The sequence below is a fragment of the Oryctolagus cuniculus genome, chromosome 4 (genome assembly GCF_964237555.1).
Source record: "Oryctolagus cuniculus chromosome 4, mOryCun1.1, whole genome shotgun sequence".
In the NCBI taxonomy this organism is placed as follows: Eukaryota; Metazoa; Chordata; class Mammalia; order Lagomorpha; family Leporidae; genus Oryctolagus; species Oryctolagus cuniculus.
The window spans coordinates 120,803,174-120,830,704 of record NC_091435.1 but is presented as its reverse complement, the minus strand read 5'-3'; the positions used below and the strand labels follow the sequence as shown (position 1 = coordinate 120,830,704).

At 44.2% G+C, this 27,531-nt stretch overlaps 1 protein-coding gene across 7 annotated transcripts in view; it reads left to right on the top strand.

Annotated features, from left to right (window-relative positions):
• SCHIP1 (schwannomin interacting protein 1) overlaps positions 1 to 26,453 on the top strand; it is a 175,923-nt gene extending 149,470 nt beyond the window's left edge. For all 7 annotated transcript variants that reach the window (XM_008266404.4, XM_070072598.1, XM_070072597.1 and 4 more), the window contains 5 exons: positions 15,211 to 15,328; positions 16,292 to 16,489; positions 17,372 to 17,495; positions 20,595 to 20,688; positions 25,820 to 26,453. In XM_008266404.4, coding sequence (XP_008264626.2) covers positions 15,211 to 15,328; positions 16,292 to 16,489; positions 17,372 to 17,495; positions 20,595 to 20,688; positions 25,820 to 25,871 — 586 coding nt within the window. In that variant the 3' untranslated portion in view covers positions 25,872 to 26,453. The remainder of the gene's footprint in view (positions 1 to 15,210; positions 15,329 to 16,291; positions 16,490 to 17,371; positions 17,496 to 20,594; positions 20,689 to 25,819) is intronic.
• Positions 26,454 to 27,531: the final 1,078 nt, after the last annotated feature.

The following is a 27,531-nucleotide window of genomic DNA, read 5'->3' as shown; positions in this document are numbered from 1 at the left end:
GAATTACATGCTTGGCTGCCCATGTTTTAAGACTGGCATGGGAAGGGTTGGAGGATTAGCATGTAGACTTTCACTTAATTCCCTTGATCTGAGTAAAGTGCTCACTGTCCCCTGCTCAGTACCCCAGCATGCTGCACAGAGCCCCTGTGTTTCAGCCTTTTAAAACAGTGACTTCTGGTTCTGCCTGGCTGCAGGTGGATAGTGATCCTTTCAGGGTTCAGGCAGTCTTCCTTTGTGTTCAGTCTTACCCCATTCCCTGGTCTTCAGATGTGCCTGAGCCTTTCTGGGACTCTGCAGTACCCCAACCACCCTGCTGGCACCTAGCATCTTAACTTCCAAATTATTGTCAAACTCTCTTGTGTGGTGGTGTTCTCTCTTTCTTTTTTTTTCATTTTTCTTTCTTTCTTTCATATACTTTTATTACAATTTTTAAAGATTTTATTTATTTGAGAGGTAGAGTTACAGACAAAGAGAGGGAAATACAAAGAGAAAGGTCTTCCATCCATTGGTTCACTTCCCAGATGGCCGCAACAGCCGGAGCTGGCTGATCCAGGAGCTTCTTCAGAGTCTCTCAGATGAGTGCAGGGGCCAAGCACTTGGGCCATCTTCTGCTGCTTTCCCAGGCCATAAGCAGAGAGCTGGATCAGAAGTGGAGCAGCCGGGACACGCACTGGCACCCACATGGGATTCCGACAGTGCAGACAGAGCCTTAGCCTAGTGCTGGCTCCTATTCTGGTACATTTTTAGAAGAGAAAATAGATAGCAGTGTTTGATATGCCATGGTTATCTGGGAGTCTCGTGAAGGTTGTCAGTGTTTCTAAAAGCAGACTTATCTTCTTAAATAAAAGCCAGAGCAGGAGCCCCATGTGGAAACAGCAGCCCTTCTCTGGTTCAGCAGTGAAGGGGAGGGCCTGGAACCCCCGTCCTTTCTCCCTGTTGGCCTCCCCACTCCTCTCTTGGATGCCCCTAAAGCTTCCACAGCCCCAAAGCCCACTTCAACTCTTCTGGCAGAGAAAAGCTTGAAAACCACTGAGTCACGCAGCCCCTTTGGAGATGCCGTTATCTAAACACATATGTATTTCTCAGTAGCTCCTAACAAGCGACACTTGCTTGTCAACTCACCATAAGGGAGATTATTTATATCCTGTTCTTTCAGATGTTTTCATCGCCACCTTTTGGGATGAGATCATCCTCTGTGAGAACATGATGACTTTTTGGATCCCCCTCAGGATGATGGTTAATAATGAGACTAAATGTTTCTAAGAAATATCACTTTACCCCCCCGTAAATTGAAAGTCTGCAAAGACAGACTGTCATTGCTCTCATCGGCACAGTACTGAAAGCTCTTCTCGCCTTTGGGAGTGTTCCGGTGCAATTATGTAATCCGTATTCCCTGTCGCTGTTAGAATTTTTATTAATGCTGTCTCATCTCTGAAATTCTTCAGTGAACTGGACGTGCTTTACCTCTTACTTTCAGAAGTACTTGAAGGAAGTCAAAGCTTGAGATCACCCACATGGAACCCCAGAATGCACCAGTGCACATATGCTGAATCAGTTAAATAATCAGAACCAGGTGACTCTGACAAATGAATTTACTACTCTGAAGCGCTCAATACCCAATTTTAAAGGAAGCTGAGAATTTAAAATTAATTGGCCAAGTAATGGATTCTGGGCAGGATCTGTGAAAGAGGGTAGTAGGACCTTTGGCAAACTGATGGAGTTCTGCTTGTGCTTTTTTTTTTTTTTCCTTTTTTAAGATGTAAAAATTCACTTCGTACATAGTATGGGAGAAATTTTGAAGTGGCATGAGAGCCCGAGAAGATGGGTGTTTAAGTTCTTCCCAGGTGTCCATCAGTGGCAGCCCCACCGGGCTTTTCCAGACAGTGCTATCCCCTAAGTCACTTTTGAAAGGAGTGGCAAGCTGATAAATGCAAGCTAGGCTTACAGTAATTCCATCAAGACATTTTATGCCTACTGCTGCAGCAAAAGAATGCTTGATAGTGCTTCATAACCCAGCTAATTAAATTTGACTTATACTGAAATGTGGCAACTGTGAGTTTAGGATATGTCATTTTTTTCCTTCAAAATTTGCTAATCTACATATAATTAACCTTCTCAAACCAAGACTGGGCGACCTTTGTCATTTTACTCTTTTTAAAAATGCTTCAGCAAGAAAGTTTTGGAAAGCTTAGAAGGAAATAAGAAAAATGAATTACCTAATTTTTTGAAACAAGCTTCCTAAGAAATCCTAAGTTTAGTCCTGTTCTGTCATTACTAGCAGAGTACTTTCCTTTAAAATATTTTTTCATCAACCAGATTATCAGCTGTATAGTTCAGATTCTGAGCTTGATCCGCTCAGTGTTGTTATAGGAACAGAAACCGCCTTAGGTGCTGTGGGAACACAACACAGAGTGACCATTGGCATCAGACACTTAGGAAGTCTTTGTTTTTATACTCATTTGTTTAAATTGACTCATAAAATTGTACATTAGGAAATCTTTCCTTTTGCAAACACTGCAGCCTGTTCTGGCAATGTGGAGCAAACTTTCACTTCTTCTCTCAGAGTATTCACAACATAAATATGATTGTCACCTTTTATCTTATACTACCACAAGATAGATTTTATCTACATGCATATAAATGTGAATAGAATCTACCGTAGTCCTTTTCATAAAGTGTGCAATGGGATGGTATAGCCTAAAATAGTCTATATACTCTGTCTCCAAATGCTGTGAATGTTATGTAAAACAGAAATTCCCCAGAGAATTTTTGGAGCAGCTGCTTTGAATAATGATTACTGTTTACGTGTCTCAACCATTCCAACATCCCCAAATCAAAACTCATTTCCTTCCCGGCCTTCGAGGTTTATTGGTGAGTGACTCAGACAAGACTAATAATGGACAGCTGCCTCTTGCTTTGTGTTTTGGCTGGAGGCGGGAGCTAGGGGCACTGTGGCCCAGGGAGTTGTTATCAGCTGGACCCAATAACACGGATCTAGCAAGACTGTAAAGAACCAGCATCTCCCCGGGGCTTTGGATTGTGAGGGGCTGAAAATCCGCATGTATGGTCTGCCACAGATCGCAGGCCAGTGAATCATCCTCTTGTCTCTAACAGTAATGTTTGCATAATTTCCTGGAAGAAGGAAGCAGAGTGGTCAGATCTGCCCAGCATGGGTGAGAAAGAGAAGATGCCACATTGAAATTCACTGTCTAGGACATCTTCTGGAAATAATAGATGCTAAATAATAATGCTAAAGCAACCTATTGGTGATATGCGCACCCCATCTTTAAACTGTCCTGTTCACCTCATGCATGTGTACTAATGATTTGTTTAGAAGACCCTTCACATAAGTAGTTCCAAGGTCTATGTCACTGCAAATGATACCTTATGAATTCTCTTTTTTTTTAATATACTTTTCGAGCAGTCGGTGGTTTATTATCTACAGAAAACCTATCATTCTTTATACCCTCCTCTAAGGATTACCTCTGGTATTCTAAAATATTGCACAATTTCAAGAGTGAAGCAAGATTCGAAGGGGATCTTTTGAGGAGTAATAAGATTAAAATGGTAAAACAAATTTAATTATGTGAGCAATTCTTCTCTTTCACAAACCTGAAAGAAAAGCAAATTGGTATTTGTGAAATTTTCTTTGTCTAATAAATAGCCTCACTTTACAATAATGCCAATGACCCCAGTTTAATTAGGTGCAATTAATTTTGTGCAAGCTGAATTTGACATCTTGCTAGAGGCATAACCAGCTGTACCCTGTCTTATGAATTCTTTTTTATCACCAATGAGAATTCAATTGCCTGCACTATTGCAAAAGAGTGGGAGGCAGGAAGAAAAAAGGCCACAGGGCTGCATTTTATATTTAAAAAATGGCTCTGGTGGACAACTGAATGTTTAATTAAAAGAGCGTCTAGAAATTATTTTTCATTGGCACATCATCTTTGACAAGTTATCATGACTTTATTACTACAGTTTGTACTCCCTTTGGACAGTGGTCACACCCATGTCGGGACACACATGGCTCATATGAATTCTGGGCTGCGCTCAGAGCGCACAGAAACATTTGTGCTATGAGAAAGACCCCAACTGCAGGTGAGCCGTGTCATCTGGAGCTCTGACATCATCCTTTTGTTCAATCCTGTTCATTTTCTGTGCCCCTAGACTGTTCTCAGATTATCGAGTGCATTAAAAAACCATGTATGACGTTTCTGGTGAGGACAGAAACGCTCTTAGATTACAATTTACAGTAGATCCTGAAGAGGATAAAAAGATCCAGTGGCACTAATTTGTAAAGTATTTGGTGGCTGTTTCTGTTTTGTTTTGGTAAGTAGGTAAATTATACATTGTTTTAAAAAAAAAAAAAAAAAAAAAAAAAAAAAAAAAACAAATCAGGAGCAGGCAGACCTCACCTGGGAGGCTGCATCCCATTTTGGAGTGCCTGAATTTGGGTCCTGTCTCTGCTTCCAATTCCAGTTTCCTGCTGATGTGCACCCTGGGCTGGCTCAAGTATTTTGAGTCCCTGACACCCACACGGGAGATGCAGATGGAGTTCCAGAATTCTAGCTTCTGCCTGACCTAGCCCCAGTTATTGCAGACATTTGGGGAATTAACCAGTAGATGGTAGATCTTTCTGTCTGCCTGCCTGCCTGCCTTTCAAATGAATAGAAAGAAAATAGAGGACTTCTAATAGGAAGCCATTCAGAACGTTTTTAAAAAATCAGAAATTATTATTGGCAAAAAATGCTGTAAAACTCATGTCCCGTGGGCTCAGCCTTCTCCACCCTGTCTTGCCAGAGACAGCGCCATTCCCAGGTTTGTGTTTGTCTTTGTGCCTCGTGCCGTCTGCTGTAGCATAGCCTGCTGCACTCTGCTCGTCACGGCCCTCCTCACCCGGAAGCACATGCCAGAGTCCTTCTCACAGCGCTTTCCTGGGAAGGCAGTGATAGGCTGGGTAGGAGCAAAGTCTTGAGAGCCTGAGGGAATGGCCTGGAATCTGACCCTGCCACTTGCTAATGAAACTTCACTTGTGGCTCAGTTCTCTTATCTGTAAAATGGGGTAATAAGTGTGCCTACTTCATGGATTTACTGTGAGGAAGACAAGAAAGCACGCATGGACCAGAGTCTGTGCTGCATTAGTATTGGCTATTATTATGTTTAAATCACCTTAATTTTCTTAGACCCCATTGATCGTGAGACAAATAATTATTTTATGTGTTACTAAAAAAGAAAAGCAACTGCCAATAACACAAGTACCTTCTTGGCACTTAGAAGTTTTAGTTTGGTTATTGCAGAAGTCCTTTTAGGCTTGAGTGGACAGACGCTTCCAGCATGCGTGTCTCTCGAGAACTCACCCGAAAGAAGAAAAGGTGAAGTGCGTTGGGAAAGGTGCCCCCTGCTGTCTGTGCCCCCACCCTCCCGGCGAGCTGTCAGGTCTCTGCCTCCCCCACAGCCTTGCCCTCCCAAGCCACTGTCCCCATCCTGTTCTGATACAGGAGCCCCGTTGTTCGCCAGCATACAACAGCCAGAGCCCAGCCCAGCCCTGCCCCAGCGGACCCTGGCCAGTTTGTCAGCTGAGAGTGACAGCACTGCAGTCCTGGCAGCCAGCTGGCTGCCCGTGGGACGGCCACTGTGAGACCCATCCCAAGTTTGAAGATGACAGAATGTGAATAAGGTCGCTTTGTAGAACCAGTGCAGCTCCGTGGATCCACCACAGTCTTTTTAATGACTACTTAGAATTCAAATGCTCACAAATTAAATCATGAAAGAGAATGTTTTTGAGATAAAAGCTTACTATGGAACCAAGCCTAAATGGCAGCCCCAAAATGTTTTTAAACATGAACATAAAAAGTGGTAAAAGCAGTGCTTCAGTGTTCAAAAGAGTAAGGGAATTTGCAATTAAAATGTTCACCTAATCCAATCATGCCCCTCAGAAACGCACACAGGCACCGCCTCTCCTCCCCAGCGTTTCTGTGTCTGGCCCATGAACATTAGCAAGGATCTGGAGGGGACAAGCCGATATTCTGTAACCCACGCCCCCCCAGCAGCTGAGACTCACCAGCCAGCAGGGCAGAGAGAGGTTAAACTCTGAGCTAAGTGGAATACATAGACAGATTGGCTTTAAAAATACAGTCAAGGGGGCCCAAACATTGTGGCACAGCAAGTTAAACCACTGGTTGTGAAGCCAGCATCCAATGTTAGAGTGCCAGTTCGAATCCTGGCTGCTCCGCTTCCAATCCAACTCCCTGCTGTTGCACCTGGGAAGGCGATGGGCCACCCACGTGGGAGACCAGGCTGGAGTTCTTTGCCATTGTGGCCATTTAAGGAGTCTCTCTCTTTCTCTTCCTTATGTTCTACCTTTAAAATAAATATTTAAAAATTATGCAGTTAAGGGAATGTTACCATAGTGATTAGACACCTGCATCCCACATAAGAGTGCCTGGGTTCCACTCTAATTTCCCACTAATGCAGACCCTGGGAAGCAGTGTTGATGGCTCAAGTAATTGGGCTCCTGACACTCATGTGCGAGAAACTTACTGCATTCCTTGCTACTGCCCTGGCATTGTGGCATTTGGGGAGTGAACTAGTGAATGAGACTTTCTCTCTCTCTCTCTCTCTCTCTCTCTCTCTCTCTCTCCACTCACTCTCTGTCTCTTCACCTCTCGAATAAATAGTGACATTTATATCAGTTACTCTAGAATATAGTTTCCTGCAGATCCAAGGAGGAGAATGGCATTGCGACTGGGTTGGGAAACCATATCAACAACAGAATCAAAGAGTCCATCTACAGAACTGTTCTCTTACAAGAAAATATGTTTCTTGCGGCCCACAGGTCTCCCACCACCTCCAGCACCCTGCCAGAATCAAGCTCAGCCTGACTCATGCGTGAGTCACAGTGCCTGCATAGACCAGCCTGAGTCAGACACGCAGTCCCCCTCTTCCAGCTGTCAAACAGAGTCCCACTCACCTTTTCTCCAGCACAGAAGTGCTGATCATCAACACTCATTTTCTCTCCTTTCCCTTTTTTAATTCCTGCTAAATGCCCACACGTGGCAATTCAGAGGGACTCTAAAAGAGAAAAATCCAACATCAACTGAATCTCATTCACCAAAAGAAAAAAGACTTAGCTATATTCTCTAGCGTTTTCTGTATGCATGCATCCTTACATTATTGCTTCTAAAGTTGAAACCATACTAAAGCTACTGTTTTGCAACCTGTTTTTTCCACTTAACAATTTATTAGGAACACTGACCTGTATACATAATTGGTCCTCTGTCATGAATATTTTTAGTAGCTGCATAATGGCCATAATATACTTAGTGTCTTATTGTTAGGTATTTGGGTTGTTTCCAGCTTTTTTTTTTTTTTCTTTCTTTTCTCATCTTTCTTCTGTTCATGAGGTTATTCAGTCCTTAAAATCCCATGGACTCTTAAGCCAGGCTGTCCTCTGAGTCAGATACCAACTTGATGGCCTTGCAGCACTTAACTGTCTGAATCTTTGTGTTGTCATCCAAGGGTGCATGGATTTCAGAAACATTTTGCTCCAAAATAAACTTACCTTTCAATTCAGTTCACCATGAACTTTTCAAAGTCGTCTCATACGTAAAACGGGTTCCCAGCGCTTAGGCATGTGAGGGCGGAAGTCAGGTACCTGAAGTGCCTGGCACCCATGGATGCTCAACAGGGTCGCTCCTTATATTTCCCAGTGCGTTGCTTGGTGGTTATCTAACCTTAATAAAGATGAAGTTGGCACCTGCACGAGATGGCTCTTTTATTCCTTGTAGCAGAAGAGGCCTCATTCTGGTTGTCCATTCATGCTGGAGAACATTTCTGTTGAAAATGCATTTTCCCAGCATTAAGATCCTATAATTCCAAATTTAATTACATGAAAGCGGTCATTAGTGAAGGAAATGGATACCGATGTGGAATTAGAACCAACAGCTGTCTGAGGAATGCGTGTATTTATAGCTCTCTAGAGATCTGGGTTAGGATACTGGGGCTGCTGCTGCTGCTGCTCCAAGAAAATGCTGGGCAGGGTAGTTCCCCTTTTCTGTTGGTTGCTTAAACCAGTGGGGAGATGGCGTGACCATGTGGTGTTGGGTGCCTGCCAGCCATCTTCTATGTATACACATGGAAGGATCCAGAACTAGCCTTAGAAGAGGAAGCAGGAACAGAGAGTTCATGTATGATTAGGAGAAGAAAACCCAGGGAGGGCCATTTGTACTGCAGCTGCTTTTGCAGGTGTCTTCCTGGGCTTCTGCTGAGGAAACCAAGTGCCTGAGTCCTGTAAGACATGGGGTGAGGACATGAAGAGACAGGATGCCTTCCCCCACCCCACCCTCTCTTTGGCACATAGTTAGAACCGACCTTAGCTTTTCTAGCTGTCTCCTCCAAACCCCAAGTCACCAAAACCTCCCTTCTGCATTTCCTTACTCTTTTCTTGAAAAAGATTTATTTATTTACCTATTTAGGTATGTATTGAAAGGCAGACTGACAGAGAAGGGGAGAGAGAGATAGATAAATGTCTTCATCCACTGGTTCACTCCCCAAATGGCAGCAACAGGCTGAGCCAGGCTAAAGCCAGGAGCTAGGAACTCTATCTGGGTCTCCTGTGTGGGCCATCATCCACTGCTTTCCCAGGTACATTAGCAGGGAGCTTTATCAGAAGTGGAGCAGCCAGGAGTCGAACCAATGTGCCAGTACGGGATATCAGTGTTGCAAGCAGCTTAGCCCACTGTACCATGATGCCCACCCCAATTCCCTGCTCCTTCTCTCCTCTTGGCTAACATGTCCAGGTGGCAGAAGTGTTTGTTTTCCTATTGAGGCGTGTACTTCAAAAAGTTTTCAGGAAATAGAAGTAAAACACAGGTGTATTTGGGTGTAAAGTTTTTCATAATACACATTTTCTGTGAATATTCTGAAGACTCCTTGTATGCATGGATTTCAAAGGTTTTTTGCACCCAGTTAACCTATATTTCAATGTCGTTTTCCATGAACTCTATGAGGTCCCCTCATAGAAGACAGGGAATGTGGATTGCACTTTGAATTCATTTCTCCATGCTCTGTATATCCCACATTTCTATATATATGTGTTATGAGCTAGTGCTCAAAGCACTTGGTACCTCTTAGAAGACCTGCTTTTTATTGCTGTTTCTGCTACTGTGTTTCTATTAATGTGAGGGTCCTGAACCATAAAATGCCTTCAGAAGCTATGAAGAAACAAATGACTAAAGTAGCCCAGATGGAAAGCAATAAGGAACAGTGCAGACTGTGGCAAACTGGAAAGTGTGTGCCCTGGCCAAAGTGTGCCGTGAGTAATAAGCACCAGCCTGTTGGTGTCATGGAGTTTACAGCGCTCTTATTACCTGATTAATGAATGAGTAAGCAAATGATTAAATAACTCTTTTCTCCACTTTAGATAGTTATAAAGATATTTTATGGTACGTGTGTGTGTGAGTGTGTGTGTGCGTGTGTGTGTATGATGTGACGTGTGTAATATTTGCTGCCACTATTACAAATACCAGTGTTTCTTTAAAGTTCACTCAATTATCATCCTACATTTTACATACCCCTCAGCAAAAGACAGTAAACACAATAAAATACAATAAGAAGTAGCATTGCATTTTCATAACACTAAATGCTGGAAAGCAAAAACTTTGCTTTTCCTTTCTTCTTCATTTTTCCCAAACAATAACATGCATTAGCATAATTCTCGTGGTAAATGTATAGAACAATCAGGAGGGGAAAGAAGAGGAAGGGGTGGAGTTTTCAGAATGGGAAAAGGATTTTACAGTTTGTCAAGGAGGATCAGGACCTCATTTTAGCAGACAAGATGCAGTCACACATAAGTTACCTACTGCTTACCCAGATTTCAGTCATTGCCACACTCTTTCTTCATGACGATTCTCAGAAAAACGCAATGAATTTATAGCTACCTTTGAGTAGTTACAATCCATATTTTATGCTCTATCCCCTTTGAAATTCTCATGAAACAGAAAAGGCTAGGGTATGAATATTTGGGCAATTATTAATTATATATAAAAACCTTTGAATAATGCATCAAAGATCCATTAAAATGAATGGAAATAATGTATTTTAATTGTCTAGCCACAAACTATTTGAGGATAGTGAGTAATAGATGGAACAGTGAGGCCAGTGGCTCTCAAACCACGCTGATTGTAGATAGATAATGAGCAATGCATGTTTGAAATCCAGAAATACGTGGGAAGTCTCCTCTTGCTGTGTTTCCGAAAGAAAACCATACAATTGCTTTGAAATTATAGCAATTACAAGAGCTATATGCCCTTTAAAATAGTCCTGGCCGACATGGGTGGTATCTCTAATAAATCCAAACCTGAAGTTAAGTGTAGTATGGGAGGAAAGCTGGATTCAAAAACTCAAAGTGTAGACTGGAGACTTGCTTTGTGACCTTGGAGTACAGTTACTTATTGCCACAGTTATGATGTATAATAAAAAGCCACTCACATCAGTAACATACAGCCAGCCATAGCATTTTTCTGTTTAGGAGCCTGTAGGTCAGCTGGGCAGCTCTGCCAATCTGAGCCAGGCCTGGGCAGGCCTCCTCGGGTGTCCGCAGGAGTTGGTGATGTGCCTGTACTACTCGTGGCAGGTTTGGGGCTTCAGTGGGGACAGCTGGCAATTGAGCCCTGTGCCACAAAGCGTCTTGTCGCCAGCAGGCCAGCCTGAGGTGACAGCAGGGTTCCTTGGGGGGAGTTGGGGAGATGGATCACCGTCCCTTTCTTTGCCGTCAGTTAGCCAAGACAAGTCACAAGTCCAGAGTTAGGGACACGGACTCCACCTCTCCATAGGAGACCATGTAGAGTCATATTACACAGTGGGTGGATACCAGGAGAGTCTGTCTCAGATCTGGGGCAAGGCATTGACTTCTCAGAGTAAACATTATCTTGCCTGGAATCCACAGTGATTAGACAGCCTGAGGAGAGAACGGAAGTGAACATACTTCTTAAATTAAAATTCAGGGCAACATATGAAGTGAAGTGAAGTGAGATGAGAAGTGGAGTGAGGAGTGGAGTGGAGAACAGTGGGCAGGGAGGAAAATCTTACCAAAGGATCTTAAACTTTTGTGCTTAGGTCTGTGGTCTAAGCCAGGGCCGGGAGATCCCCAATGGTGAAGTCAGGAAACAGCTCAGAGCAGCCTGGTCCCCATGACACAACCCAAGGCCAAGGATGAAACCTCAGTTCGCGGTGGGGACTGCCCCTCCAGAGCCACTGACAACCAGCATTGTTCCTCGCAGGGAGTAAACTGGTCTTGTCGCTGTGCTTTGGAAGAAGTGGCACCTTTATCCCAAATCCTATTACCGTGTGGCTGGATTTCTGCAGTATCCTCTGAGTCGGCAGCGTCTTGCTGCCTGCCCTCTTCCCAGGTCCCCGCATGTGTTAATGATGTCCCTGGTATCATAGCCGGAAGTCAGCACAGGCGTTCCCTGAGCAGTGGTCGTCCTCACTGGCAGGGCCAGGCAGACAGTGCTGCTCAGCAGTGTCCTCACCGAATGCCCACGCAGTCCTGGCCTAAGCACTGTCACACCGGCACCACCTCCCGTCCTGTCAAGATGGCCAGCAGGCATCGTTGTCTGCCTCTCCCTGTTTCTGAGCATTCCCCATCCAGAGCCTCCCTCTTTGCACACCCCGTTGGTGCTCTGTCTCTCGGCAGCAGTATTGGTTTTCCCTGCTGCGTGAGGTTGTGCTTAAGGGAAAAGAGGTTTCTGGGGGAACCAGGGCAGAGACGTTTCAGAAACGAGATCGACAGGCAAGGCTGACTTCCAGCAGCCTTTGTGCTCACTGCTCTGCTCCGTGCATCGAGTAGCCTTGAATTGGATACCTGAGAATCGTATCTGTACGGAACAAGATAAGCCTGCTGTTTTGTTTTCATCTCCGGCTGGGCTGGAGAGATCCAGGCCAATCAGCCCCCTGCAGCCTGCATCTTGCCAGACTGGTTATCAGTGAGGCCAGACAGACTTCAGAAGGGAGCACCGAGAACAGCCCCCCAGCCCCAGGGTGGGGTGAAGTCCGGGTTTCCAGTTGCCTGTTCACTGTTGCCTGTTCACTCTTGCTACCAAGGCTTTCAGCAGACCTGGGTGGCCTCACTGAGCCCACAGCCAGGGGTGGGAGCTGCCGCTGCGCTCCCCCCAAAGCCGTTCGTCATCTTAAAACCCGCTTAAAGGCTAACAGCAAACAAATCCTCCTTGAAAGCTGAGCCTGTTTTAAGACGTCTTTACTAAAATCCCCTGGGGAAGCATTCACTGCTGTGTCCTGTCAGTCCCTCTTCCTACAGGGAACGCCGTGGTGATTACAGCATAAGGAAGTGTGGGTCTGCCCAGGGCCCCGTGGTGATGATGTGGGACTGAGGTGGTCTTCTCCATTGCTGCCTGCCACCTCTTTGTCTTTCCGTCTCACCCGAGCAGTCCTTTCTCTGCCTTGCCTCAGTTAGGCACGCTGGGTGAGATGGGTGGTACAGGGCTGGGCAGGTCCTTCACCAAAAGGCCACGTGGAGACAGAATAACAGGATGCATAATCAAACTTCCTTCAGAATCAACAAGTATCCTCGGACATTGTGACATTTACTGTTACGGTATTCTGGGCTCTTTTCTGTGTGTGTAATCTTGTATCCTATTGCCAGACACTTCTTTTCAGGACTTTATCTACTCAATAGACAGAAAAGGCTATACAATCCTACATTTGGATTTGACTAGCCTTTACAATGTATAAAAGTACTTAAAAGTACATTGGTGGGGGGAGCTGTGTTGTGGCGGAACAGAGTAAGCCACAGCCTGCCATGCCAGCATCCCATACAGGTGCTGATTCGTACCCCAGCTGCTCTACTGCTGATCCACCCTCCTGCTAATGTGCCTGGGAAAGCAACGCAAGATGGCCCAAGTACTTGGGACCCTGCACTCATGAGAGACCTGGATGAAGCTCCAGGCTCCTGCCTTCAGCCTAGCCCAACCTTGGCCATTGTGGCCATTTGAGAAGTGAACCAGCAGATGGAAGGCCCCCCTCTCTCTCTTTCTCTCTTTCTCTCTTTCTTTCTCTCTCTCTCTCTCTCTCCCCCCACCCCCCTGGGTAACTCTGCCTTTCAAAGAAATAAAGAAAAATCTTTTAAAATATTGTTTAAAGTTCATAGGTAATGCCTTTAAAGATAAATTTATTTTGGTGCTAACAAACTAAATCCATGCATACAACGGGTCTTCAAAAATTTCATGGAAAACCTATATTATGAAAAAACTGGATTTCAAACCTTGTTTGTACCAAAGTGAACTAATCTTTTAATTCCCTTTTTCCACAAACTTTTTGAAAGAACTCTTGTATCTCTTTTTTATTTGTAGTTTTTTCCCACCCATCTTTCAAAATACAGATCTTGCATTTTATTAAATATGTGTTGATTTTATTCTCTTAGACCAACTACACATTCAAGCTAAAATTTGATGGGATCAAAAAGTAATCTGAACATATTAGATTTTTCCAGAAAAGAAAAAAACTCAGTGGAAGAAAGTTTTAAGGAAACAGGTCCCGACTCTGTAGAAGGATGCCTCTGTCAGAGAGGTGATGCGGCATCAGGGGTTGCTCTGGTGAAGTGGGAGGTGTTAGAGTGGGTGGCTTTGGCAGTCCCTTTAGAAAGTCACAGCACCTCTAACATTCAGTCTTCCTTTGTCTAGGATCTGAGTGAGTACAAAAGGGAAGAGAGCTGACATACAGAGCCCCTGACTGATGCCAAGCTCTAAACTCTGTTCTATTTATTAAAAAAAAAAAAAAAAAACAAAACAAAAAAACACCTTTTTGTTATTTATTTTGAGAGAGAAACAGAGATAAACCTCTAATTTGCTGTATCACTCTCCAGATACCCGCAATAGCTGGGGCTGGACAGGCCTAAGCCAGAAGCCAGGAACTCCATCCACATGTCCCCCATGGAGGGCAGAGACCCAAGTACTTGAGCCATCACCCACTGCCTCCCTAGGGGGGCAGAAGCAAGGATCTTGAATCAGAACTGGAACTAAGATTCAAACCCAGACACTCCCATATTGGATGGGGGCATCCGAGTAGCTTCTGAGCCACTGCACCAAACACCTGCCCTGATCAAACTCTTTCAGTCCTTCTTCCAAAACATTGAATTGAGCAGTATTCACCCCATCTTACAGGTGAAGAAACTTGAAGGTCATAGAACTTACAGACTGTTCTTAGAGAAAGAAGTGAGGATGCAGAAGCTGAGTCCAGCTGAGTCCAGCTGACTCCTAACACCCTGAGCTAACTACAGCAAAACCTGTTGCCTGCTTCCCACCAGCCCTGGGTGGGGCTCTCCCTGCTTGTGCTGGTCCCCTGGGGACCCTGTTTCCTCACTGTGGACAGAGCTGGAGCTTTCAGTCATTACAGAGTCTAACAACAGGTGGCAGTAACTCCCTGTAACAATTGCCGTGCCTGTGTTAAATCAGGTTAGACACACAGAGGGCTGAGCCTTTGTGACTGTGCTTCCAGCAGCAGCACTCCCGGCGGCGCAGCACTCCGGGACGGCCACGAAGGGGATGGGCTCCCCAGAGCTCCCTGCCTCGGAGGCCCTGCGTGTGGGAGGCAGTCCGCAGGGCTCTGCAGCAGGTGTGGGGTTCTTTACATTCCTCAGGGGTGAACCTGTGATATTGTTCAGTGACATCACTTGTCTTTTGGCAAGTGCCTTAAATAATGCCTTCTTTCAGAGGACCCTATTCTATTTGAGAAAAAAAAAAAAAGGAGGAATTTGTATTCAGAGAGCTATGACCGTGGGATGCCACCTCTAGTGAGATTCTTTGGATTGTCCCCTGGGATAGGACCCTTGGTGACACCAGGCAGCCTTCTGCGGCTGAGGAGTCCATTCATGTTGACTGACAGGACTGTGCACTCGGTGACTCAGCACACTTGAATTGTAGGTCAACTGTGTGTTTGGTATTGTGCTGGTTGCTATACTACGCCAGTCTTAAAGCGTTTTTCACTTAACGTGGAAGTTGCATGAAAAATCTAACGTTAGGAAACCCTCTAATAAAAATTGTCATTTGTAAGTGGAGGGTAATAGTGGCCCCTCACTTTTCTTATGAAGAACACATAAAACTACTTTCTGTTCATAAACATCAGCAGTCCTTTTGGCTATGGCCAAGCAACAAATAGCAAAGAAGAATGTGTGTTCTGTTTGTTTCTTCCTAGACTGCAGAGTGGGATGAACCTGCAGATATGCTTTGTCAACGACAGTGGCAGCGATAAGGACAGCGATGCTGACGACAGCAAGACTGAAACCAGCTTGGACACCCCCTTGTCTCCCATGGTGAGTCCAATGGTCACCAGCCAGTGTGCAGTGTTGCTTTCCTGGCCATTCAGCTGCTTTTCTGTTGTGAATGTGGAACAAACCTTGCAGAGGTTAACAAAAGAAGCATCTCTTGAAATTGCATGCTCCTAAGATTGGACAGTGATTGAAAAATCAGAGTTGTGACTTAAAAGAATACATAAGCTTTATTAAAGTTAATGATTACTTTCCTATGAAACCATAAATCAGATATGTTCCAAAAAAATTATCAAGGAGAAAATATGCTGAATACCAGTCCCCATTCCCACCATGGCTTAGAAATGTGAGCTCATTCCTTCCGTGTGTATCACAAAAGTTGCTTGAATTATCATAGGTGCTTGTTGGTAGAATTCTCTCCTCTGTATGAGGAATGTCTGCATCACTCACCTTTCCTACCAAAGACCAACAAGTAGAAACTGTGTGAGTCATTGGATACCTGAGATCTGAGGTCCAACACAGTGCCTTCACTTGGCAATGAATACTTAGTTGTGTCTGGTCACTTTAGGAAACTTGAGACCCAGGATTAAAGAAGTGTCGCAGGCTTGTCATAAACATGAGAGGCCTTCAAAGGTCCATGGAAGATGCATTATGGGAAAACTATGTATGAATTTCAAGAATTTTTTGTACCCAAAGCACCGTATTTTTTTCCATTATTACATTTTTCATGGTCTTTTTGAAGTATCTCCTGTAGTATATTTTCTTATTAAGTATACTCTTGATTACACTATTATTTTTACTGCCCCTCCTGTTGGTGTGAAAATTAGATTGTATTGCATGGTAGACCTCTTGTATGTGACTTGAGATTCATCTGGGTCCAATCCAGCAGCTCAAGATGGAGTGATGGAGGAAATTCAGCCCCTGAGAGGGCCCCAGGCACGTTGTCACCCTCTCCAAGTGATGCTAACTGGCATGGAACACTCAGCCTGCTGTTTTTCCCCTTTGCAGAGCAAACAGAGTTCTTCCTATTCTGATAGAGACACTACTGAAGAGGAATCTGAATCCTTGGATGACATGGACTTCCTTACAAGGCAAAAGAAATTGCAAGCTGAAGCCAAAATGGCCCTTGCCATGGCCAAACCAATGGCCAAAATGCAAGTTGAAGTGGAAAAGCAGAACAGGAAAAAGTCTCCCGTCGCTGATCTTGTAAGCAGCAAACACTGAAGCGCAGGCGGGTGAGGGCTGCCAGTGGTTGACGCTGTCCCAGTCCTTTCCCAGAGTTGTGCAAACTGGGGTTTCTCCAAGGCAGTTTGTAAAAAGTACTGTCATTGAGAAATAATGAAATCTGTTTCTTTTCCCTTTCTACTGTACCTTCCACTTAAAGACAAATCAGCAACAGATTTCACAAAAGCAGACGTTGCTCTTGATTCATATCTACCATGTTTGTTGGGGGCAATATCAGCTGTCATGGGCCTAGTTCAAAAACCTCTTAGTGGTGGCCAACTCACAATTGCTCTAGTTCTTACTACCACCTTTCAGTGGAGACAGTATGGCATAGTAAGTAAGAGCCAGGGCTTTGGAGTTTAAGTCCCAAGCTGCCATTGACTGCCATTGCGTTCTAGACAAGTCACTTAGGTCTCAGTTTTCTCATAAAATGAAAATAATCACACCTATGTCAGTGCACAGTCATGAGAACTCAACCAGATGAAGCCTTTAAAGTATATCCTACAATGCTTGCAGCTGGTACAAAATGATTAAACAGTAGCTGATGCCATTAATTTTATCCACATCATTGACATTAATTCATGGGCTATAATAATTATGGTTCTCACAGCCTGTATCAAATCACAAGGCTTTTGTTGCTGGTAGTGTAGCATTGTGGTACCAGCAGCATGCAAGTGGTAGGTAATGGAGCGTGTGTAGGTAGGGCCCCACGTTGGGCCGGTCACAACCTCAGAAGCCATTCAAGCACACAACCTGAATTGCAGTGAGTGAATGAGGGTGGGTCTCCTAAGGGAAAACCAGTCTTGTGTTCAGTGTGCTTGCAGCTCTGCTCACACCTCTGTTTCTTCCCCTTTGTGTCTTCAGCTGCCCCACATGCCTCATATAAGTGAATGCTTGATGAAAAGGAGTTTAAAACCCACTGACCTGCGAGACATGACTATTGGGCAGCTACAGGTGATAGTGAATGATCTCCATTCCCAGATAGAAAGTAAGTGTGAGATATGCTTGTCATGGGGTCTTAACAGTAAAACAGTGGGATGGTGCTGCTTTGTTGGTTCAGCATTTCACTGGGTCCCTCCTTTGTGCTTCCAAGAAAAGGAAGAGAATCACAGGCTCTTTTGTTGTTGCTTAGGGATTCTTTTTTCTTTAACTGTCAAATATTCAGAGACTTTAGGAGTTTTTCAAGGTTCCAAGAGGTTGCAGGTCCTTTTTACTTATCTTATATCCCCAGCTCCTAACACAGTGCATGTATTTGACTCACAACATGTGTTTATAGAATATAATTCAATGATTATGAGTCACTTATTATATAATTATGCCTTCTTCTTTACTTGTGCATACATTTGTTGTAGGTATCATCGTCATGAGTCAAATCAAATTAGGCCTATTTTATGAGACTCCAAGTGGTGGGAATTTATTTGAGCAATATGTGAAAATTACAGGGTGATGAAGAGTGGGCCTTTTATTCCCAGAATGAAGAAGCACCTCTAACAGAAATGTCCAGAGGGCTGTGAGTGCTACTCACTCGAGATGATTGGTCCTGCGAGGAACAGGGAGTTGCTTGGCCTAATCAAAGAACAGTCTCACCTAGACAGTGTGGTTAGGCCACATGTATTCAGCATCTTTCCAGCCTCTGGAATGCATGAGTCTATAAACTCCTGTGGATTTACAGACTAAAAGAGACATGGCAACCAAAAGCACTCAAACAAACCAACTATAAAAAAGCATTTATGAGCCAAGTGGGAAATTTTGAAACCTTATTGAATGTTTCATTGAAGATTGGTTGATTAGCTTTAGGTATGATACAGGTATTGTGGCTATGTGATTTTGTTTAAAAGTCTCTGTGTTGTAGAGATACATACTAAAGCGGTTAAAGACAAAATAATGTGATGTCTAGATTTTGCTGTAAACTCACTCAGGGTTGGATGTTTGGCCTAGCAGTTAAAACGCTATAAGGGATGCCCACAGCCCATGCTGGAGTGCCTGCATCCAGTTCTGGCTCTGCTCCTGATCCCAGCTTCCTGATAATGCCTGTCCTGGGAGACAGCAAGTCCTGACCCAGAGAGTTGGGCTCCTGACCCCCAGCTTCAGCCTGGCCCAGGCCAGCCATAGCCATTTTCAGATATTTGGAAAATGGTGAGTGAACCAATGGATAGAAGCACGTTGTCTCTCTTACTCTCTCTCTCTCTCTGTCTGCCGAATAGAATAGACTAGACTAGACTAGACTAGAATAGAATAATCCAGTATGAGAAAAAGAAATGTGATTCAAGATTGACCATGTGTTAATAATTGTTTAAACTGGTTGGATCCATGTGAACTCATTAAACTGGTTTCTTTACTTATCATTGGGTTTGGAAATTTCCATAACAAAAACTTTAAAACTTCATTGAGGGTGGAGGGGTGCATTCCTTTGTAGTAAGGTTTCGGATATGCAGGTGCTTTAGTGAGTGGTAGTATACACAGCCAGCCCCAGAGCCTACTGGAACAAATGAAATGTTTGCAGTAGGTCTGATATGGCTGTATTCAGAGCCAACTAAACACATTCAATATTATTCTAAGATCAAGAGAAATGGCTTCACATTTTAATTAAGAAACCTTGGGTTCACAGGGTTCTTTTGCCTTTTAGTTGAGAATTACTTATTAGCATTGTCATTCTTTCCAGGCCTGAAAAGCTTTTCTGGTATTTTACCACAAAAACACCTTCCTTAGATTTTTAAATAATAAAATTGCTCTCTAGTCCTTTTCAGGAATAGATGAAATTTTAGACCTCTTTTCGTGTGATTTTTCTCTTTTTAAAATTGGAAGCTAGTCTGAACTAAAGGCAGGCGAATGTATCATTTGAAGCTAGGATCTCTAAAGGCACTAAGGGTGAGGGGCAGGGATGCTGTCTGAACACTGCCTTCTGTGTCCTGTGTCGCTGCCCAGAGCTCCTGCTAGACAAGTGCTCTCCCCCACGTCTGGACCTAGAAGCTCTGATTCTTAGCTTCTCAGATGGGGAAATTCAAGAGCGAACCCTCCCCCCCCCCTTTTGTTTTTTGAAGATTTATTTGATTTATTTGAAAGGTAAGAGATATATATAGAGAGAGGGAGAAACAGAGACACAGAGATCACCCATCTGCTGATTCACTTCCTAAGTGGCTGCAATGGCCTGGGCTGGGCCAGGACAAAACCAGGAGCCTAGAATTCCATCCGAGTCTCCCATTTGGATGGCAGGGTGCCCAAGTACTTGGGCTATCATCCGCTGCCTCTCCAGGTTCATTGGCAGGAAGCTGGATTGAAAATGGCGCAGTTGGGACTTGAACCAGTGCCCATGCAGGATGCCATTGTTGCAGGCAGCAGCCTAACCCATGAGCTACAAGGCTAACCTCTGAATGAGAACCTTTTACTAGTTCATATGTTTAAGAGGCAGGAGCCACATTAACCCAATGCACTGACTTGAGAAGATTAGATAGGTTTCTGTCCACATATAGTTTATGCCCAATATGAGCCTGAGGAACATTGTCCTTGGCACCCTTGCTGTGCAGATGTTTGAAGGGCTGTTTCTTCAGGTCTCACACATCTGGCTACTCTGGAAGTCTGACTTAGCCCTGGTACTCCTCCGGGCCAGGGAACCGCAGAGCCTGTGAGCCTCCCCAAGGGGCAGCCCCTCCAGCTGGGCGTCTGGGGAGGTACTGGCAGGTGCCAGGGGCCCCTCCGACTCTCAGTGTGGCAGGAGCATCTTGAGAGCAAAGTGCTGCAGACTCGGCTGTCCACTTTTCTTCCAGACAGAATCCCACTGCTGCTAACAAGCTCTTCTCCTAACAGCTGATAGTTGTTCCCCTTGTAAATGGGAACATAATCTGGAGCTATTTCTTACTCTGTGCCTTTTCTTCCAGCACCTCTCTGGTTCTGTAAACTGGTCATGTTTTTCCACTTGGGGACTTCGGGGCTTAAGAGACATTAATAGGAGCATCTGCGTCTTCACGGGAATACCTCTGCCTGCTGGGCTTGGGTGCCTGTCCTTTGCGATGGGCCCGTGACACACATGTGAGGATGCCTGTGTAGTTCCACCTTCTGACATGGCTGTGGTTTCCTGTCTTCGTCGCAGGCTTGAATGAAGAGCTGGTGCAGCTGCTCCTCATCCGTGATGAGCTGCACACAGAGCAGGATGCCATGCTGGTGGACATCGAGGACTGGACCAGGTCAGTGTGGCCTCAGCCTCAGCAAAGCGGGCAAAGAGCCCAGGGGCAACAGTTGGCTCTGACCAACACAAGGCAAAAGTTTTTAAAAAGTACATTGATAAAACTTAATCTTTTCTTAATGAACATGACCCAAAAAAAAAAAAAAAAAAAAAGAATTAGCTCTGGAGAGCTTCCTCCTTTATTTCTTTAACTCCCCTGAGCTTTGTTGATATCAGCTGTTTAGACAGAGGGGGCACAGCCAGAACTCCCCCTTACCAAATGCATTGCCTTGGTTTTTTTAAATGGATGCATCCATGGATGCATTGTATAATGTTCACATTAGGGTAAGCATGTCATCTTCTCCAAGGCTGATCGTGTCTTTGTGATGAAAACATTCAAATAGCCTTCCTTAAGCTTTTTTGAAATACACAGTACATGTATGGTCATTCTCTCGTGCCAGCATAATGCTGGGGCTTATTTCTCCTGGCATACTGTAACTTGGGACTCATTGGCCAATCATCTGCTTCCCTCCCCACTGTGACCACTGTTCCACTCTCAACTTCGATGAGGTTGGCCTACACAGATTCCACATATGAGTGAGCTCACTCAGTATTGGTCTCTTTGTGCCTGGAGTATTTTGCTTTGCTTTCTGACAGCCAGCCTCCCCTTCTGATGGACTGTCAGTGCATTAGGAGTTCTTATACCTCCACCTAAATCAGGTCAGCAGTTCTGACCCCGGAGACCTTTGCCCTGAAGGACTGTCCCCCCGGGGAGTTGGCCCAAGCCATTCAGTGCTGGTGTGTTGCCAGCATGTGAGCGCCACATGGCGGATGCCACAAAGCAGCACCAGCTGTTATGTGAGCCAGCTCTTGGGCATCTCTGCCATGCCCAGAAGGCAGGGACCCTGGCATCTTTCCACAGCCCCAGTGCAACCAAATTGTTCTCACCAGAAAACTCCAGGACTTGGATTTCTAGCTGGGCTGGGCTCCAGTCACCTCTCTTAAAGAGGGAAGGAATGCTTACCCCGCTAAGAGATAAGGAAAGTAAGCTAAAGTTGGCCCAAGATCTTGCATTTCTTAGTAGTTTTCCTACTAGGAAATCCCAGCATATGTGTACATTATATATCATGTATGTACATTGTAAAGCATGCATGTAAAGTACATGAAATACTGTAAATAGTCTTATAATCATATTTATAATTCATATTTCTTAGACAGTACATGCGAATTCATTAAACCAGAAGACAGAGGCAGTCTTTCAGCTTAATGGTTAAGACATCTGCTTCCCATATCACAGTGCCTGGGTTCATTTCCTGGCTTTGGCTCCAGATTCCAGTTTCCTGGTCATGCAGACTCTGGGAGGCAGCAGGTGATGGCAGGTTGGGTCCCTGCCAGCCACATGGGAGACGTGGGTTACATTCCCAGTTCCCAGCTTAGTCCTGGCCCAGACCCAGCCATTGGGGAGTGAACCAACACTTGGGAGCTCTCTATCTCTTGATTAATGAGAAAATAATAATAAAATTAATAATAAGCCAGAAGGCAATAATTGTATTCAATCCCAAGAATCGTATTCAGAGAGTAGAAATCTTCCCAAGGGAAGCCAGAACACTCCTTGTCACAGTCACATCCAGAATCATCCCTGAGAAGCCTGGAAACGTGAATGTTGATGCTGCCCTCAGCACCTGCCAGAGGGCTCCAGCTCAGTGGGAACACTGGCGAAAGTAATTTGCTGAGGATGCAGTGTTAAAAAATAGTTTGGGTAGCAAAACAGTTGCTGCTGCAAAACTGGGTTTAGCCTTTTCTTTGAAGACCCATGGACAGCCCTCTGTTTCATGTCCTTTAAATATTATACAGCCTCATCTCTAACCAAAAAAAGAGGTGGGGGTGGGGGGACAAAGGACGCCAGTAAGCCTCCTCATGCTCCCTGAGCACATTTGCCTGCAAATGAAACACTGAAATCACAGTAACACTCAAATGTATTATTGCCATCTACAGACATACTGAGGCACTGCACCAAACACAACAGTAAAACTGATTCCGTTTTGTGAGCCCAATAAATTTGCACACTAATATTGAGTTGATGGGAAATCAGTGGTGAAATAGAGAACCAGGACCGAAGTTTCCTGAAAAAAATATATATGAGCTCTTTGGTAAGCGCTTTGATTTGCCTGTGATAGCAGAGACCCTCTGCCCTCTCTATATGTCTAGTTCTATATGGCAAGGCTGGCATTTGTCATTAAGAGGGACATTGGGAGCCCTCTTCCCGTTCCTCAAAGTGTTGGGCTCATGCTTAGGTTTGCAGTGTACGTTTCTGTACCTTTCAGATTGTGTGATCATGGAAATCAGGGTAGGCAGGACTATGAGGTTAAAAGGAAAGGAGTCACCAACTTAATTGCTTCTTTATACTTAGAGAGAGGAAGCTGCCATCTGCTACTTCACTCCCCAAATTCCTGCAGTGGCCGAAGCCAGGAGCTGGGAACTCAATCCAGGTCTCCAGTGTGAGTGGCAGGAACTCAATTATTTGAGCTGTCACTGCTGCTGAAGCTGTAGTCAGGAGCAGGTCTTTGGAAGGGGACTGAGGCTTTCTGATGTCGGACGCCAGCGTCTTAACCACTAAGCTAAACACCTGACCCAGGGGTCACAAATTTAAAGCTGTCTTGGGAACCCTTTAAATTTGAGTAATTCTGCAATAGATAGGACATGGTGCCTCTACAATGCCCTTAGTTTGGTGGAGAGAGGTTCTATGTCTAGTCCTGGCTACAGAAGTTATCTTATTACCCAGGGTGTGCAGATGAGGGGACAGGGGCACCTAAATATTCCTAAAGGTCATGGTCACAGAGTCCTGTGGCCACATAGTGAAAGGCTGAGAGGGTGGCTATGGGGACTGCTAGGAAACTTGGTTCTCCTCTTCCCTTTACCTGTCCAACTCCTACAACTCCTGGTGTCAGCGCCCATCAGTGTTTAAATTTAGAGCCACCTGGAGAGCTTTACAAACTCCCAATGCTTGGGCCCCTCCCCTAGAGATGCTGATGTAATTATTAGGGTGGAGGGGGAGGAGGTATCTGAAGTTTTCAAAGCTTTTAGCTGATTCTAATATACAGTCAAATTTGAGAACCACTGATTTAGGTGACCCCTATTTAGAGAAGTACTCCAGACCTCCAGAGACTTTGCTTGCCAACAGTCATGCTCCCTTGTGGTGCGTTGTCAGTGTAGGACTGTACTCCACCTCATCAGGCGGCACTTGTGGCATAACAGGACGTTTTCCTAACGGATGACTCCCACACGCAAACACCTGCTGCAGAGTTGGCCCTAAGTCAGTCCATGTTAGCCTATTTCCAGAATATGAGCAGTCACAGGGTGGGTGCGACAGGCTCCACTGGCTGTTACATGAACCAGACTTTGATCACCAAGATCAGATTAGGACCCCCTTCTCTGTATTCTTGGCCTCATCCTGTTCCTACTATCTGGAGTCCAGTCACACTGAGTTCTATGTGTGTGCCATCCCCATACAGTCCCTGAAAGTGGAGACAGCACCACTTTTCATTCATGTTCCCAGAGCCTAGGTGGGGGCTTGCCAGATGCACAGTAGGTCCTCACGAGCAATTCTTATTTAAAAAACATCCTTTGGGGGGTTGAGTACAATGAGTCTTAATAGGATTTTAATGCAAATTACTGATGAGAACCTTTTAGTTTTATGAACTGAAACCCTTCTCCTTTGTTTAAAGTTTTAATGAAATTCACCTTTTTGTGTCTGTCTTAGAATAACATTCAACTTTTGATATTTTCTGAGCTGTTTACTGTCTTCATTTCCTTCTCAGAAAATCCTTTGATGTTTCTATTTGTGCAAACACACACACACACATTTTAAAACTGATGAACTGTAATCTAATTAGCTGCAGTAGAATTGTAGCTCACTAGGTAGCAAAATAGTGTGCTGAATTTACTTATGGGCTACATTATGAAAATGACCTAGGTGCTTTGGTCCCCAGGAACAAGACCCTGACATCTGCTAAGAGGGATGACTGTTTAAGGAGTGGAGAGCAGATGTCTTCCCTGAGTAGTTTATTGTCAGATGAGTGTCACCATTTATTTGTGGGCTGCTGAGTGTGGCAAGGACACTGGAGTCACTTCCCTATTTCTGAAAGTATTTGTGGTTTGTCTTCTCTATACCAGAGAAAACAGAAATTCAGCCTAAAACCAATGAATTAAACTTGACGTCACTGATACCCCAAGTCTAGGCACACACAGACTATCCCTAAACCCTTGATGACAGATGGAAACCACAGCCTTAGATGTTTTTCTCTTGCCTAAATTTATCATTTCCTATGGTCTTCCTTCAAAACCATTGTCTTTCACAGTCATCATATCCTTCTCTCCAGGAAGTACCCATTCAAGTGATGTAAACGGAGCGGCCATTCCTCCTCTTCTGACTGCACCATGCAGCTGCTGGGTGGGCATGACTCTGGGCTCACGGGTCATAAGACTTATCCCAACCCGCCCCCACCTCACTACCATGATCATGCCCGGGGGATTAATTGGGCGGTGTGGGGTAGGGATTAGGGGACGGATGGTACTCACTCATATTTGGAAATTCTGTACATCCATAAGGGCTTGCCATTGGAGAAACATTAGTTATGTGAGAGGGAATTCAGTTATTAGCCCTAGGTTCTGTCAGGAGCCTTGATGCCTACATCTTGGTTGAAGCCTACATCTGCATCTCTATGTACGTGTTGTTTAAAGCAGGCATTCAGCCTCGTTTTAACTTTCTGATCGGCATTTATTTTCTCTCTGCTGTCTCCGTGTTTGCTGTTTGTCCCCTCAGCACCGGGATCAGTGCCTGCCTTCTAGAAGGCACATGTCAAATGTGTGTTGATAAAAATATCCAAGACACTTCACCTCTTTTCATTTTTAAACACAGCACTTTGCTTGTCAAAGGGAGTGGCATCTTTAAATCTCAGGTTACCCCTATAGGGTACCAGTAAAAGGCATTGTGTGTATTATAAAACAATTAAAGGGGTAAGTAGCTTGGATAAAGTACTGTTTCCTAATCCTCCTGTATCTCCCTTTGAGCAGCTCTGAACCTCAGTTTGGAGGAGGGGCCGGCGGTGGGGTTGTTTCCTCCCTTTGCTCAGTGGCTGTTACTCATTTTACAGACATGCTGAAAGTCAGCAGAAGCACCTGGCAGAGAAGATGCCTGCGAAGTGAGGAGAAGCCGTCCAACCGGAGGACACGCTAGAATTCATTTTGCTTCTGTGGTTGTAAAAATGCTGTTGCTAAAGGTGGCGCAGAAACAAATATCAGTGTTAGTCATTGATAATGTCTGAAGCTTAATGTCCAGTGATTGGCCTTTGCTTCTTAATTTATTTTAATTTTTTACTTGTGCCACTTAATATCAGGCATTTTAATAAAATATTGTTACAAAAAAATGTACAGTACTTACACCATCACAAATCATGGTTAATCAGAGAAGGTAGTTTTAAATTTATTTTTATTTGTTTTAGAGATTTTCAGTTGGAGCAGTATTTTACCATTGACTACTTTCATTCTTCACTGTAGTTTTAAAGAACTGTAAATGACGGTGCTATCCAAGTCAAAAAATACCTGCCTGCCTCCTAGTGAAGTTGTAGCTCCCGTAATATATATATTTTAATCAGTTTTCAACATTTTGTGAATGTTGACTACCTGAAGTTCATTTTTAGATGTGCTATTAACATTCTGTTGGATTCAGAGGGTTCCTTGAGAGTTTTATGTATAAATATGTAAAATAAAAATTAAAACTTTGTTTCATATGATATGTCTTTTTGCTCACTAGCTGTTGCATCCACTCATCAGCCATCAGCTAAAATAGAATATTAGAAAAACCAGTGACCGTCACACATGGATTTTATTGAAAATGAGAGGCAAGACAACTGATCAGGACCGACTCCTCACCAGAGTGTGGCCCCCAACAGCAAGTTACACAGCTTTTTATAGTATCCTGTCCACTAGGGCTCACAATTTCAAACCCCTGGTATGCAGTGCACAAAAAAAAACAAAAAAAAAAAAAAACAAAAAAAAAAACAGAATATGGTTGTAAGATAACAGTTAACAATAACAAACCCAGGAACAATAACAAACCCAAGATATGGTTGTAAGATAACAGTGCAGGGCCCATTTCTGTCAACTCAGGCAGAACACTCAGGTTGTGTCCTTTCTCAGTTCCTTGGAATTTGGGCCTGCATCGTTTCACAAGATACACCCTCAGCCATTCGCAAGCAAAGCTAATATATACAGAAGCAAGAGATCTGCAGTTGGCTTTTAGCCACACTCCATTTTGATTTCTGACTCTACACAGCAAGCCCTCTATGGGCTAGCTTTCCTCACTCCTCACCGCTTCAGAACCAAATCCCCCATGGGGAAGTTAAAATCAAATTGCTCCAGAAGATAGGCAAGGCGGTAAATGATCAGGACAACTGTGTGTGTGTGTGTGTGTGTGTGTGTGTGTGTGTTTGTGTGTGTGTGTGTGTGTGAGAGAGAGGTATTTAAAAAAGACCAAAGGAGATGTATGTGATTTAAAGAAGGCCCAAGGTCAGCGACGTCAGAACTCACGCTTGTTTCTGTTCAAAGGCACATGTCAAATATTTGTTGATAAAAATATCCTATAACCTTAACCTCTTTGCATTTAAAAAAACAATACTTTTCTTCTCAGAGGTAGTACAATCTGTAGCCTCAGGTTACTCCAGTGGTTTACTCAATGAAAGGAATCATACATCCCGTGTAAAAGCTAAAGAGGTCAGGGAAGTTGGCATAAAGTACTTACTCTCAATTCTCAGGTATTTCCCTGTGCGTCACTCTGAACCTCGCTTTGAAGGACGTCATGAATCTG